General features: G+C 48.4%; 1 protein-coding gene across 4 annotated transcripts in view; it reads left to right on the top strand.

The window, feature by feature from the left end:
* The window catches only part of LOC122928619 (AP-2 complex subunit alpha-1), a 74,643-nt gene that overhangs the window by 29,220 nt on the left and 29,520 nt on the right, over positions 1-15,903 (top strand). For all 4 annotated transcript variants that reach the window (XM_044281628.1, XM_044281629.1, XM_044281630.1 and 1 more), the window contains exons 11-12: positions 3,498-3,680; positions 4,140-4,237. In XM_044281628.1, coding sequence (XP_044137563.1) covers positions 3,498-3,680; positions 4,140-4,237 — 281 coding nt within the window. The remainder of the gene's footprint in view (positions 1-3,497; positions 3,681-4,139; positions 4,238-15,903) is intronic.

Here is a 15,903-nt window from a genome sequence, read left to right as displayed (position 1 = left end):
AACCACAAAATGGACCTTGCACAAATCAATCTATAAAAACACATAAGTCATTCTTATCATTAAAGGGACACTGACGGGCTGTTAGAGCATATAAAGTGACATATAGTCTTCTATTGGTCTTAATATGCTTAATTAAACTATATCATTATCACCCCTCGCTGCCTTTCCTTTACTTATAAAAAGTGTTTTTATCAATATGCAAATTACCTTACTTTGTGCCCAAGGGGCTGTCCCTCATTCAGTTCTGTGCCCAGCCGCGCCACAACTTCCGTCTTAGTGCTGCCCAGCTCATTAGTATTCACTGCACTGGGCGGCTTTTTTTACTCCAGACGCAGCGAAATCCCACGCATGCCCAGTACTATCTTCCTGGCATCGGCTTCATCTTGTCTCTCCGTGCCTGCGCCAGATAACATCCTCGGCACCCTCCAGCTCCAGTAGAAGATAGTACTGGGCATGCGCGGGATTTCGCTGCGTCTGGAGAAAAAAAAGCCGCCCAGTGCAGTGAATACTAATGATCTGGGCGGCACTAGGAGATGGCAGTTGGGGCGCGGCTGGGCACACAACTGAATGAGGGACAGCCCCTTGGGCACAAAGTAAGGTAATTTGCATATTGATAAAAACACTTTTTATAAGTAAAGGAAAGGCAGCGATGGGTGATAATGATATAGTTTAATTAACCCCTTAGTGACCAAGCCTGTTTGGGCCTTTATGACCAAGCGTTTGTCTTTTTTTTTTTTCATGGTCTCGTTCCAAGAGCTATAACTTTATTTTTTCGTCTATATAGCTTTATGAGGGCTTGTTTTTTACGGGACAAGTTGTAGTTTTTAATGGCACCATTTTGGGGTACACATAACTTTCTGATTAACTTTTATTAACTCTTTCTGGGAGGGAGATGGGGGGAAAATAGCAATACTGCCACTGCGTTTTTACATTATAAATTTTACGGCGTTCATTTTTCGGTACAAATAACATAATCTTTATTCTCTGGGTCAGTACGATTAGTGATACTAAATACTTATAATTTTTTTTACGTTTTACTACCTTTTTTTTTTTCTAATAAACCCCTTTTATTAACCCAAAAAATGATTTTGCATTGCCACTTCACAAGACCGATAACTTTTTTTTTTTTTTTTTTTTTTTTCTCTATGGAGTTGTGTGAGGGCTTGATTTTTGAGGGACAGTTTGTATTTTTCATTGGTATCATTTTGGAGTAAATGTCGCTTTTTGATCGCTTGTTACGTTTTTTTTCGGTGGAAACTAAGAATAAATTAGAAATTCTATCTTTTTTTTTATTTTTTACGGCGTTCACCAAAGGGGATTATTTATGTAGTCTGGGTCGTTTTTACTACTTAAAAGTCCCACAAGGGGACTATAATATACAGTATTTTGATTGCTTTTAAAATGTAATGCTTTATCTCTATAAATGGATTACATTTCAATAGCCATGCTATTCAAACCTTGACCAGCAGGCTGCGCCAGAGAGGCACAGCCTGCTGGAGAGAACTGAAGACAGGCTCGGGGCCCTGATCGGAAGCAAGGTAAGCTTCCGAACACATCAGCGCCCCGCGATCTTATTTTCGGGGTGCTGATGAGACAGAGGGAGTCCGCTCCCTCTGTCACCACTTTACATGCAGCGGGCGCCATTGCGCCCAGCATGTAAAGGGTTAAACAGCCCGGATCGGCACTCCTGCCGGTCCGGGCTGTTAGAGCAGGGTCCCGGCTCTCATGTGAGAGTCGGGTCCGCGCTCCCCGCTGCACGGGGGAGCCGTGCAGCGCTTAGACCGGGCCGCCGTAAAAACGCGGCGGCCCAGCCTAAGCCCCTTAGTGACTGCCATAAAAACATGTATGGGTGGTCACTAAGGGGTTAAGCATATTAAGACCAATAGAAGAATATGTCTCTATATGCTCTAACGGCCTGTCAGTGTCCCTTTAAGGCCTAACGGGCCCATCGCTCCCGAGCGGATAATCCACATTGCTTCTTTTTGCAGCAACATGAGGTGTCTATCTCCTTGTGTGGGGGGTAGGGTACTAACTCAATACATGCAAAACTCAAGGTTCTCGGGTTCCCTCCATGAGCCTCTCACGTGCTCTATCAATCGGGGACATCCCTTTCCTGAACTAATAGAATTGATATGTTCCCTAAACCTCTCACTCATACTCCTTATTGTTTTTCCTATATAGAAGTGTGTCTAAAGACCCCCAATCACACACTGTAGGTCAAAACAGTCATTTTGGCATATTTTTTTTTTTTTTTTTTTTTTTTTTTTTTTTTTGTCTTGCACTGCATGTCTGTACAGTGGTATATGTCAGAGGCTTCCATCAGAGAACGGCACCAGGGAATACTTAATCGTAGACAGTGCCCTCCATGAGTGGCCCAACTCCTGATTGAGAGCTGACTATCAGTCACCCCATTTTTTGCATTAGACTGAAACTGTGGACATACGTATCAGAACTAAATCTTCTTTCTTCACACTGTGCAGATCTCATCCAGTTTTTCTTGCTCGTATCCTTGCAAGACACAGAAGACCATGGGTATAGCTGCTGCTGCCACTAGAAGGCGACACTATGCAAAAAAAGTGTTGGCTCCTCCTCAGCTATATCCCTCCTGCAGACACTGAGCTAATCAGTTTTAGCTTAGTGTCCGTAGGAGACAGAATTTTTTTCTGCAGGTCTGCCAAAGTTCCCTGTTGTTTTGATCCATGAGCATCACTTCTTTTGGTCTTCTGGATCCAGGCTATGTATTTCTCTCCTGTATCTTCCACAATCGCTCCCTTGCTTCTGGTGACTTGTCTTCATTCTTGTCCATCTTGTGGATATTCTGTGTGCTCTCCACTTCTTCTGAAGTCTCCTAAGCCGTGACTTATATTCCCTGGGCTGTTCTTTCTTCTGCCCAGCCGGAGCCTCTGTGTATTCAGCAGCTCTCTGGCTGGCCTGGGGAATGGTTTAATGATACGAGCGAGAAAATAGGATTTTTGTGCTTATCTGTAAAAATCCTTTTCTCGCTGAGTTCATTAGGGGACACAGCTCCCACCCTGTAAATACATTGCTGGCTCTCGTGGATGGGTCCCTCCGGTTATTGATTCCTACCCATCTCCGTTTTTCTTCTTTTATTGTTTTCTCCTGGCTGCTCCTACTGCTTTTGTACAAACTAATTAGCTCAGTGTCTGCAGGAGGGGTATAGCTGAGAGGAGGAGCTAACACTTTTTTTGCTTAGTGTCGCCTCCTAGTGGCAGCAGCTATACCCATGGAAAAGGATTTTACAGGTAAGCACAAAAAGACCTATTTTTGTGTGTCCCAATACTGGTGTATTAACCCTGAACATTTTTTAATCCTTGAACTATTCTGGGTGACAAATGGATTCCCAATGAAAGGGGTTCTAATCATAAAGCAAAGAAGTGTTTACAGGATGTGGTCAAGCCAATCATTTCTTATTATCTTGCATTTGCTGTACATATCCAGACAATCTTTTCTTCAAATGTGCTTGTTGCATTCTGTAGGTGTTGAAAGTAGCCATCTTAGCTGAGAAGTATGCAGTGGATTACAGCTGGTATGTGGACACAATTCTGAACCTGATTCGGATCGCTGGTGATTATGTCAGTGAAGAGGTTTGGTACCGTGTTATCCAGATTGTCATAAATCGGGATGATGTCCAAGGCTATGCGGCCAAAACTGTATTCGAAGTAAGATATAGGTTTTATATATAATTTTTTAATGTGCTTTAATGCATTTACTGCTCCATTGTGAAGATTGGATGAAGGGCATAGAAATGCTCCTTCAATTTGAATTTGTGATTTTATTTTTATTTTATTTGATATTTATGTATTGTATAACATGATGAATTTTTTCTCACGTTTTTGTACTTAATCATGTAAACTATGCATTTATGAACTTTTATCACACTGGGTATATATTGTTTAGAGATGAGCAAATTTCATGTTAAGAAATTTGTTCACGCTTTGTTTGGTTGTAAAGGCAGAATTGCGTTATGGATTCTGTTACCACGGATCCGTGCCGTTTCCGTTATGCAGGAGAGGACTCCCCTGTGAAACGGGGCGGATCAGTTTTGCTGCCCATTTGTAATTATTATATAATTTTTATCTGATCTTCTAAAAAGATGAATATTATTGCTGTACTTACAGGCTCTACAGGCTCCTGCGTGTCATGAGAACATGGTTAAAGTTGGGGGTTATATCTTAGGAGAATTTGGTAACCTTATTGCCGGAGACCCTAGGTCAAGGTATAGTGCAATCATCTAATGCCATCAGATATGTACCTTTTTATCTTTTTCTGAAATATTAAAGTCAAATGGAGGTTTTATTCTGTAGGCAGCTGGAACACCCTTGCAACAGCCCCTTTAAAGCTACTGTATTACCTTTTGTAAAGTCAAGCACATTAATAGAGGAGATTTTATATAAAGAAACAGAGGTGGTTTTGAACACTGCAGCCCTGACTGGTACTATGGTTCTTGATGAACATGTGTCGTCTGATTTGCACTCTGCTGCCTGCCGAACCAGTAGCACACATGATGCTTTTGCGCTGTTCCCCTTAACCATCCTTTCTCGCTGGTATCATTGGGGGACACAGGACCGTGGGTATAGCTTGCTGCTGCCACTAGGAGGCGACACTAGGCTGAAAAGTGATAACTCCTCCCCTGCAGGCTATACCCCCTCCAGCCTGGAGAGAGCATATCAGTTTTTAGCTTAGTGTCGTAGGAGGCAGACCTCCCTGCTTAGCAGGGTGGCTCTTTTACGATTTTTGTTTTTATTTTATTTTATTTTATTTTTAGGTTAAGGGGCACAGATTCGCATGCGTCTCTGTCTCCCTGGGAGGCTGGCCGGTGTTGCCTTTCCACCGCCCTGCCTCCCCCAAGAAGACAAAGTGGACCAGGGCAGCCTAGCTCCCCTGCTTCCCGCCAGCAAGAGGGCCACCTCCTCCCCAGCCCTTCTCTACATGGACCCCTGTTGCCTGGTGCCAGCGGTCGTGGGGTGGCCCTGCTGGTACAAGACTATGGGTGAAGAACACAGATGAAGTCTGGTGAGTTTTACTGTCCCTCCCTGTCCCCCTCACATGGCCCCTTCTTGAGGGGGTGAGGAATCCTCCAGCCATCGCCCAGCTCACCTCAGTAGAAAGGGTTAATCCCTTTCCACGGCCGCGGCATGTTATTTTCACCTTCCCGACTACAAACAGGCGCCTTCTGCGCCCTATTCCGGTGACCCCGCTCTCCGACCGACCGGGTGGGCTTCCCGGTCGGCCAAGCGACGCACCTTCTCGGCGGCTCCCTTTTCAGGTGTCCACTAAGCCGTCCCGGGAGAGCAGGCAGAACGGATTCCCTACTCGGCCGGACGCCGCAAAATTTAGGCCCCGGCTTTATTTGGGCCTACCGTTTTATTTATTTCTTTTTTCTTCGGCCACGCATATTTACTCCTCCGATGGGCTTACGCGGTCAGCGGACTCAGGTGACCGCATTCCGGACATCGATCCAGGTTCGCTATGTACTGACTAGCGGTGAGTCCCGGTCGGCCGGCGTGATAATTTAGTCCCCGGCTTTGCGGCCTTCTAGGCCGGAACTTCCTCCCTCATTTCAGGCCCCTGCTTTCTATAGATTCTGTCTGCAGGCACAATGTGCCTTTATATTGCAGTATACAGCCCTTCTCCATATCGGGCTAGGTCCTTCATAAAAAATTAGTAAAAAAAAAAAAAAAAAAAAAAAAAAAAAAAAAATTAAAATTGTGCGCATGCAGATCCTGCTCTCCTCAGCCCACAAGTTCCAATGGAGTGCGTATGAGGGATCCCAATCCGCCACCTGAGGCCGTTTGGTTGATTATGCTCCAACTGCGCATATCCAGTGGAGTACATCTGAGAGATTCCCATTCCGCCCTCCGGGCCGTTTGGTTGATAATGCTCCAACTGCATAGATCCAGTGGGGTACATCTGGAGGATCCCAATCCGCCCTCTGAGGCCGTTTGGTTGATTATGCTCCAACTGCGCATATCCAGTGGAGTACATCTGAGAGATTCCCATTCCGCCCTCCGGGCCGTTTGGTTGATAATGCTCCAACTGCATAGATCCAGTGGGGTACATCTGGAGGATCCCAATCCGCCCTCTGAGGCCGTTTGGTTGATTATGCTCCAACTGCATAGATCCAGTGGGGTACATCTGGAGGATCCCAATCCGCTCTCTGGGGCCGTTTGGTTGATAATGCTCCAACTACGTAAATCCAGTGGGTACATCCGAAGGGTCCCCAATCCGCCCTCCGGGCCGTTTGGTTGATGATGCTCCAACTGCATAAATCCAGTGGGGTACAGGGGCGTCTGTTTCTGGAGGATCCCGATCCGCCCTCTGAGACCGGTTGGTTAATGGTGCTACTACTGCGCAAATATCCGACTGCGCAAATCCAGTTGTGGACAACTGAAACTTCCCATCCACCCTCCGGGGGCGTCTGTTTGAGTTTCTACCCTGCGCAACTCAGCGGGGGACCTCTGGAAGTTCCCAATCCACCCTCCTGGGTCGTTTGGTTACTACAGCACCGTCTGTGCAATCGGTAAGCAGACCTTTAGTTCCATTCCACCTCCGGGTAGTTTGGTTCTTATTTCAACGCCGCCGCAACCTGCAACAGCCATGGCTAGAGGCTGAGAGGTGGAACTGCGCACGAGCGGGCCGAGGCAGGACAGTTATTCGGTCCATAGATTACGTCCGTGTTAACCGGTTCTGGTGTATGCATTAACCCCTTCCTTAGGCACTATTTACACTTCTACTAGATACAGTGCTTAATTTGGGTTTTACCTCCTTCCTGAGGTGGACTGACCTCACTAGCATTGGTCTCAATGCCGGCAAGGTGTCCCTCTTTCTGTGAGTGGCGGAATTGAAGTTCCACTGGGCTCAGTATTGTCAGCATACATTAACCGTCTGTTAGGTGGCATGATGGCATTCTCACTGCTGTCGCAGTGTTTACGTACGCATTACACCCTTCTGGGGGGGATGATGACACCTCCCACAGAGTACAGAACTCGTTAATATGCAAGTTCCTGCTAGGTGCGTTACCCCCTTCGATGGGTGATGTATTGCACTACCTCGGGGTACAGTACTTACTGGATATGTTACTCCCGATCGTAGGTAAAGCGTTTGCACTGCCATTGGGTGCAGTGTTTGCCGTCGGTTTTTCCCCCTCCATTGAGTGGGTACTTACACTTCCGTAGATTGCGGTTCTGACTATCGCTACCCCCTTCCCTACCGGGGGTTTGCGCTTCCGTTGGTTGCTATTCCACCTCCCATTTGCCATCACATACTTCCTATGGCAGTTCCCTCTACAAACGATCCAGTAACGGGGGAATCGCTATGCATCTTTGCATGCTGTATTTCAGCTACGCCACGACTCTAGATGCCTTGGTTCCCTTCACGGGTGGTCCGTGGCAACAGTCGGTACCGCTGGTGCCTGATATTCTCCATCTAGTGGCATATGGATACTGCCACTGGAGACTATGGATACCCCCATTTTGTATCCCTCTTTTCTTCATGCACCCTTTGGAGACACAAGAATGTGGCCTTTGTGCTCTCAGGGGAGTCACCCACCCTTATGTGTCCTAGAGACTCCCCATCCCCATGAGCCTCCACCGTTCAGGTCAGTCACACTGCACAGAGTACTGTGATCAAGATCCAGCAAGCAGAGTATTCCACCGACTCCGGATGCTGAGTCCACCACTCATCCTTATCTAGATGAGGGCGTTTTGCTGGCATTCTGCAGTGGCTACTACAACGGCTTCTCCTTCGCAGGGTAGTCTTCACGCTAGGGCCAGATGCTCCTAATCGCTGTAGCGAGACAGCCCCCCTCAGGTAGGGGTTCTACCCTGGTACTAATTCGGCAGTTGCTCCTGTTCAGCGCCCTTGTCAGGTGGAGGGGTTAGGGTTGGCTCTACTGACTGGGCCAGCTTGATACCAGAACTTCTCCTGGATGTTCTCAGGCCGTCCCCTCATGTCCACGCTGGCGGAGCATACGGTAGCCCCTACCGCACGAGGGGTGTTTGAGTCTCCACTACATGCGAAGGCTCCTTCTGCACAGTTCTTTCGTCAGGCAGCGGATTCCTCTACCACGAGAATCAGTGACCTCTACGGTGTGGTCTACTCCTCGGCTGGAGTATGGCGTGTGCATTACTCTTGGGGCTTCCCTGGTAGGGCCTCCCCTTCTGGCGGTGTGTCGCATCTCCACTAGACGCTGTGGAGCCCCCGTCTCACATGGGAATGGGCTTTAGTTCTGGCCTCTTTCTGGTTTTCTACCAATAAGGGTACGTGGCTCTGACAACTGTTGTCCTTCTGCCACATCCAATCCATATCCATATGTTTGAGAAAGGCTCTTGATGTGAGCCGTAACGCGTCAGAGTATTGTATGTGACCAAAAAAGACATCATCTTTTGTTGAAGGCTATAGTGAGTGCCGGTCTTTCTTCATTATTGTTGGCTATTGTCCTTCTGTCGTAGGCTCGGGTGTGGCGATGGTGTAAGTACAATGGCTGATCGGCACCTACCTTTTGAGTGCGTTCTACTGGGTAGATCAGTCCCTACGGCACTCGTCTGCTCTAGATTGCCGTTCTAAGCGGGACCTGGATCTAGTAGTCATACTGTGTCGCCAGTGGTGCTACCTCTCTTCAGATGTCAGTGATATCACCTCAAGCCAATGGTGGTTGTTCTTTCACTGCTCATTCCGGGGGTGGACTGAGAGTCTTCCCAAGACGGGTAGAGCGGGTGTATGTTACGACGTCCCCTGTTAGTAGGAGTTTCGTTCCTGGTACGGATCACACGTTTCCTTTCCGGTCTCCCCTCGTGGTGGATAACTGATCTCCTTATCCTCCTGTCTAGCTGACCAGTAGCCATGGGTTGTACGACTCTGGGAGCCCATCCCTATTTATTTATTTATTTTTTTCGGGCCCAGGGTTCCTCGGGTATGGTGAAGGCGTTGGACGTTGTGGTCGAACTTCACCCGGCAAGAGTATTTCTCTCATCTTTGTTCCACTCGTCTGCCCTTCCAGGCAGCGTTACTGTTTTGTTGAAATATGGTCAGTGACGGGGCTTCCCATCACTGGCGGTGCTCACATTGGCTTTTATTTTACTTACTTTTCCCATGTGGTATTGATACTTTGGCCGGCAGTGGGGCACGCCTGGCTCAGGCGTTTGTTTCCTAGTGATTCTCAGGCAGCTTCTCTTACTAGAGATCTCGCCACCAGCCTCTCTGGCTATGAGGGCGTTGGTCTACCAATTTTCCGCTCCCTAGGGGCTGTTCTCTGGACCAGAGGTGAATCCTAAGGACTTGGCTTTTTAGTTCTGCTTCCACAGCTGCGGCCAGGAGCCAGCTGTTTGGTGGCATTGTTTTTTATTTTTTTCTCTGAATTGTTACGCCTTCTTGTACGTACTTTTTTTCTTTAAGTATGAACATAGGGCGGTGTTCCGTCCAAGGTCCTCTTTTTTTTTTCGCAGAAGGTGGTCGCCTTTCCACGCCTCACAGACATGGTTTCTCTTCTTTCTCCCTCGTAGTACACGGACCGAGCTCTCAATCAGCCATGTGATTTGGCCTCTGGGTTTGCTTGTCCTTGTCTGGCGCCTACAGCCCTAAGGACTTCTACCAATTCTTATCCTGGGGTCCTTGTCAAGGCTGACGGCCTCCAAAGGATGTTTTCCGGATAGATCCATTCAACAGTTGCTCGGGCATTCCGCCCTCGGGTGGGCAACGCCCAGCTGAGTCTTGGCCCACCCGACCAGCGGTCGGCGATTCTCGGGTCCATCTCCTCGTGCAGTAGCTTCCAGAGTGGAAGGCAGTATCTTGGTCTTCCGGGCACACGTTCGTCAAGTCTTACCGGGTGCCTTCCTAGGCACCGGCGGATACTGTTCCAGGCAGCAAATTCTTGCAGGCGACAGTGAGTTACGCATCCTCAAGGACGTTTTTTCTCCAGGGGCATGTGATTTTTTCCCTCCCCGTGGACTGCTTTAGGACGTCCCACGGTCCTGTGTCCCCCAATGATACCAGCGAGAAAACGAGATTTTTGTGAAACTCACCTGTAAAATCTCTTTCTCGCGTGGTTCATTGGGGGACACAGCTCCCACCCAGTGATTTCTGTTTGCCGTGATTGTTGGCGGTTGTGGAGCCACTATGGCCCCAGTTCTGGTTTGATCCGACTGGCGTTGGTCAGTTGTTGGTTGTTTACCGTATGGTTATTTTCTCCTACTCCTATTGCTTGGGCACAAACTGATATGCTCTCTCCAGGCTGGAGGGGGTATAGCCTGCAGGGGAGGAGTTATCACTTTTCAGCCTAGTGTCGCCTCCTAGTGGCAGCAGCAAGCTATACCCACGGTCCTGTGTCCCCCAATGAACCACGCGAGAAAGAGATTTTACAGGTGAGTTTCACAAAAATCTCGTTTTTAAACACAGATCATGTTAGGGTATGTACATGTGAAAATAATGCAGAAACATCCCCATTTTTCAGTACCAGAAACTTCTGCCATAAATCTGCCACATGCAAACTTGGGCCTCTTTCACACTTGCGTTGTCCGGATCCGGCGTGTACTCCACTTGCCGGAATTACACGCCGGATCCGGAAAAACGCAAGTGTACTGAAAGCATTTGAAGACGGATCCATCTTCAAAATGCTTTCAGTGTTACTATGGCACCCAGGACGCTATTAAAGTCCTGGTTGCCATAGTAGGAGCGGGGGAGCGGTATACTTACAGTCCGCGCGGCTCCCGGGGCGCTCCAGAAAGATGTCAGAGCGCCCCATGCGCATGGATGACGTGCCATGCGATCACGTCATCCATGCGCATGGGGCGCCCTGACGTCACTCTGGAGCGCCCCGGGAGCCGCACGGATGGTAAGTATGCTGCTCCCCACTACACTTTACCATGGCTGCCAGGACTTTAGCGTCCCGGCAGCCATGGTAACCATTGAGAAAAAGCTAAACGCCGGATCCGGCAATGCGCTGAAACGACGTTTAGCTTAAGGCCGGATCCGGATCAATGCCTTTCAATGGGCATTCATTCCGGATCCGGCCTTGCGGCAAGTCTTCAGGATTTTTGGCCGGAGCAAAAAGCGCAGCATGCTGCGGTATTTTCTCCGGCCAAAAAACGTTCCGTTCCGGAACTGAAGACATCCTGATGCATCCTGAACGGATTTCTCTCCATTCAGAATGCATTAGGATAAAACTGATAAGGATTCTTCCGGCATAGAGCCCCGACGACGGAACTCTATGCCGGAAGAAAAGAACGCAAGTGTGAAAGAGCCCTAAGGCCCCTTTCACACGGGCGAGTTTTCCGTGCGGGTGCGATGCGTGCGGTGAACGTATTGCACCCACACTGAATCCTGACCCATTCATTTCTATGGGGCTGTGCACATGAGCAGTGATTTTCACGCATCACTTGTGCGTTGAGTGAAAATCGCAGCATGCTCTATATTGTCCGATTTTCACGCGACGCAGGCCCCATAGAAGTGAATGGGAAGCGTGAAAATCGCATAGCATCCGCAAGCAAGTACGGATGCGGTGCGATTTTCACGCACGGTTGCTAGGAGACGATCGGGATGGAGACCCGATCATTATTATTTTCCCTTATAACATGGTTATAAGGGAAAATAATAGCATTCTGAATACAGAATGCATAGTAAAACAGCGCTAGAGGGGTTAAAAATAAACAAAAAAATAATTTAACTCACCTTAGTCCACTTGATCGCGAAGCCCGGCATCTCCTTGTGTCTCCTCTGCTGAACAGGACCTGGGGTGAGCTGCTGCATTAGAGGTTAAGGACCTTTGATGACGTCACTCCGGTCATCACATGGTCTTTTACCATGGTGAATCACCATGGTAAAAGATCATGTGACGTACCATGTGATGACCGGAGTGACGTCATCAAAGGTCCTTAACCTCTATTTAATGCAGCAGCTCACCCCAGGTCCTGTTCAGCAGAGGAGACACAAGGAATATGCCGGGCTTCGCGATCAAGTGGACTAAGGTGAGTTAAATTATTATTAATTTTTTTTAACCCCTCTAGCGCTATTTTACTATGCAGTCTGTATTCAGAATGCTATTATTTTCCCTTATAACCATGTTATAAGGGAAAATAATACAATCTTCAGAACATCAATCCCAAGCCCGAACTTCTGTGAAGAAGTTCGGGTTTGGGTACCAAACATGCGCGATTTTTCTCACACGAGTGCAACGCATGACAATGATCTCCTGATGAATATGACAACTTCTCTCCTCAGGGGGTTGCCCAGCATCTCTCATTTGTCCCAGTGTTCCCCATCTCCATGGTCCTCCACTGTTCCAATGTGTCTTCAACTATATGTAGTGCGTACACCATGGCACGTGATATTGTGATTACGTCCCACTGAGTCGAGTGTTTCACTGACTCTATATTCTCCTTCCACTATTTCTTATGGAGGAAGTGGTTGTGCTGGCACTCGGGTTTAGATTTGCAGCCTGTTCTCCGCTGGTGCAGATTTTACGCTGGTACTAGTGTTTGCAGTCTCTACATTGGGGCATCCCCTCAAGTAAGGGTTTTACCCTGACGCTGGCTTGGCGGTTGCTTCTGTTCAACGCCCTTCCCAGGTGGAGTGTTGAAGGTTGGCTCTCCTTACCTGGGGCAGTATTACCTGGGGCAGTATGATACCATGGCTTCTACCGGATTCCTCTACTCTGCCCCTCAGTTTGTGCTGTCTGGGCACGCGGCAGCTCCTGCGGTATGGGGGTCCTGGAGTAACCATTACAGTCTCTGGCTCCTCCTGCATGGTTCCTTCGTCCGTTGATGGATTCTTCTAACGCTGAAATCGGTGGTGTACGCTGTATGGCCTCCTCCTTAGGCGGAGTAGGGCACCATCACTATCATCCAGTGGCTACTTCTGTGTACTACCAGGCTCAGATGGGGAATGGGCTTCGCAAATCTTGGTGGCTCACACGTTCCTACTTCCCCCTCATCTACATTGATGCAGGGTATTGGTTCTGTGGGTTTTTCTTCCAGTCTTGTTCCAGACCGACTGTTGGGCTGTGGCGTTTTTTCCATTTTCCTCCTCCTACAGGTGAATCCTACCTGTTGGTCCTGGGTGTGCTACCCGTTTCTACAACTACCTCTTTTGGGACTTAACTAGTGACTGCCATGTCAGTCCAGTGTAGTCATGCCTTTTTCATGGCACATTCCATGGCTAGACTACGAGACTCACGACGCCTGGCTGTGCGGGGGTACTGTCACGACGGTTGATGGAGTTTCGTTCCTCACCTGGCACACCCTTTCTATTCTTCCTCCTCAAGGCAGGAGTTTTATTCCCTCGTCTTGGTCTGGTCTAAATTTCTGTCAATCAGTGTTGCTACGCCGTCAATACACGGTCGCTGATGGAACTCCACCGCCGGTGATTCTCACATAGTCTCTACTTTCACCTATCCAATATGTTGGTTCCTTGACTTGCGGTTGGACATGCCTCATTTAGGCGTTCCTTTCTCTGTGGTTTATCACCAGCTTCTCAGTCTCCCCACAAGCCTCTTCGGCTCAGGGGACATTGGTGGCCACGTACCGTTCCGTGGAACGCTTCCCTTTAGCAGGGGTGGATCCTGAAGTCCTGAGTTTTTTGGTTGACCATTAGTTCCTTACTGGGTCAGGTTTGGCGCTGTGTATCCTTTCCAGCGTCCTCTGTCTCACCCAGAGTCCATAATACCTTCCTTCAGGGAAGGGCACAGACGGTTCCCCCATACCGTCCTTCCTTATCGTCTTGGGATCTGACCTTAGTCCTGTCAGCGCTCCGAAATTTTCCCCTGGAACCCTTGCGGGGGATGTCTCTCCGGATCCTGTCCTGGGAGGTGTTTTTTTTTTTTTGGGGGGTTTTTTTCTGGTGGCTATCACATCTATCAGATGGGTGTCCGGGTTGGGGCGCTCTCTCAAAGAGTAGCTCCTGGTTCGGACAGGGATAAGCGGTTCCCCAGCCCGTTCATTCCTTTCTCCCGACGGTGGTCTCTGCTTTCCATTTCGATGGAGAAACTGTCCTTAGATCTCTGGGTCCTCCCCTTTACACCCTAGGGTGAGGGAGTTAGGTCATTTGGATGGTCAGGGCTCGGATGATTTATTGGCCAGCCTCCGGTTCCTTCCGGCGTACGGTCTCTCCTTTATTTGTCATCCGGAGGATCCTCGCAAGGCATTGGCGGCCTCCAGGCTGGCAATTGCACGTCAGCATTTGATTAAGCATACTGCACCTGGGGCAGGGTTCCGCCCCTCGGTGTCACGGCTCATTCCACCAGAGCGAGGGCGCTCTTGGGCTCGGTGGATTCAAGGTTCGGCCGTGCAGTTGTGCAGGGCGACTACTGTCGTTCTTACGCACATTCACTGAATTTTGCCAGGTGCATAATGATGCATCGGCGGGCGCCGCCTTTGGCCCGCCTGGTTTTTCAGGCGGCAGTTCTTAGTTGCCTGCAGGGGCGCTTGCTCCATGGGTCTGGGGTTTTTCCCTCCCCGTGGACTGCTCTGGAACGTCCCACTGTTTCTGTGTCCCCCAATGAATATGGGCGAGAAAAGGAGATTTTTGTATTACTTACCAGTAAAATCTTTCTCGCTCTTCATTGGGGGACACAGCACCCACCCAGTATTTTTGTCTGGCCACAGTTGTAGCTGTCGCTGGTTTGGGCTCCGTTGGGTCCTTTGGACATGGTTGGTTTTCCACGTGTTTTCTCCTTGGTTGGCTTGCTTCTCCTACTGCTTCTCACAAACTGAAGCTCTCTCTCCAGGCTGAAGGGGGTATAGCTGCCAGGGGAGGAGCTAACAGCTTTTACTAGTGTCAACGCCTCCTAGAGGACATAGCTATAACCACAGTTTCTGTGTCCCCCAATGAAGAGCGAGAAAGAGATTTTACTGGTAAGTAATACAAAAATCTCCTTTTTGCACTCGCGCATTTTCCTGCAACGCACCCGCCTCTTATCCGGGCAAAAAAACTGACGCCCGTGTGAAAGAGGCCTAAGAGTATGTCCACATGTAATATCAATGTACTTGTAAAAATTGATACAAGTGAATGAAACCACAATAACTAAAGTAATTAATAGATTTTCCTTTGTACTGCTGACTAGGGTTGTTTCAAGTATCGGATTTTCGATACCCAATCGATACTTTTGTCTGGTATCGACCTAGATACCGGGATCTGCCCTTTTTTTGATAATAGGCTTTGCTATTGCGCAGACTAGTATCGGAGAACCTGGAGCGCGCTGCTCAGCGCGCTTCGTGTTCTCAGCAGCACAGGGTAGAAGGAAGCACTCTCTCCCTCACCCCTGTGCTGCTGCTGCCACCAATGAGGAGAGAGGGGCAGGCGCACTGTGCCACCAATGAAAGTAAATGTTTAATACAAATCCTGTATTAAATGTTAATTATCATTGGTGGTGCAGTGCGCCCTCCTCCCCAGTATTAAAATCATTTGTGGCAGTTTCCAGAGTCCCCTCTCTTCCTCCTCACTGGTGGTGCAGTGGCAGCTTCTGATCGGAGCCCCAGCAGTGTAATCCTGGGTCTCCGGTTACCATGGCAGCCAGGACGCTATTGAAGCCATGGCTGCCATGGTAAGCTTCCTGCTGCTGTGTGCACGGAGCACAGAGCAGCAGGAACAGTGTGGGATCCTATTCACCCTGATGGAGCTCTATTAGGGCGACTAGACAAAGGATTAAAAGATCCCAGGTTCTAGCCCCTAAGAAGGGAAATAGTTATTAAATAAAATAAAAACACCAAAATATTAAGTATAAATCGCCCCCTTTCTCAATTTTACATATATATATATATATATATATATAAACAATAAATTAATAAACATATTACATATCGCCATGTCTGTATGTGTTTTTTTTTTTGTTTTTTTTTGTCACCTTGTCCCCCCAAAAAATAGGATCGGACTGTTCTATTATTGGTCGGATGT

The sequence above is a fragment of the Bufo gargarizans genome, chromosome 2 (genome assembly GCF_014858855.1).
Source record: "Bufo gargarizans isolate SCDJY-AF-19 chromosome 2, ASM1485885v1, whole genome shotgun sequence".
Lineage (NCBI taxonomy): Eukaryota > Metazoa > Chordata > Amphibia > Anura > Bufonidae > Bufo > Bufo gargarizans.
The sequence above is the reverse complement of the archived record's forward strand: the minus strand, read 5'-3'. Positions and strand labels throughout refer to the sequence as shown.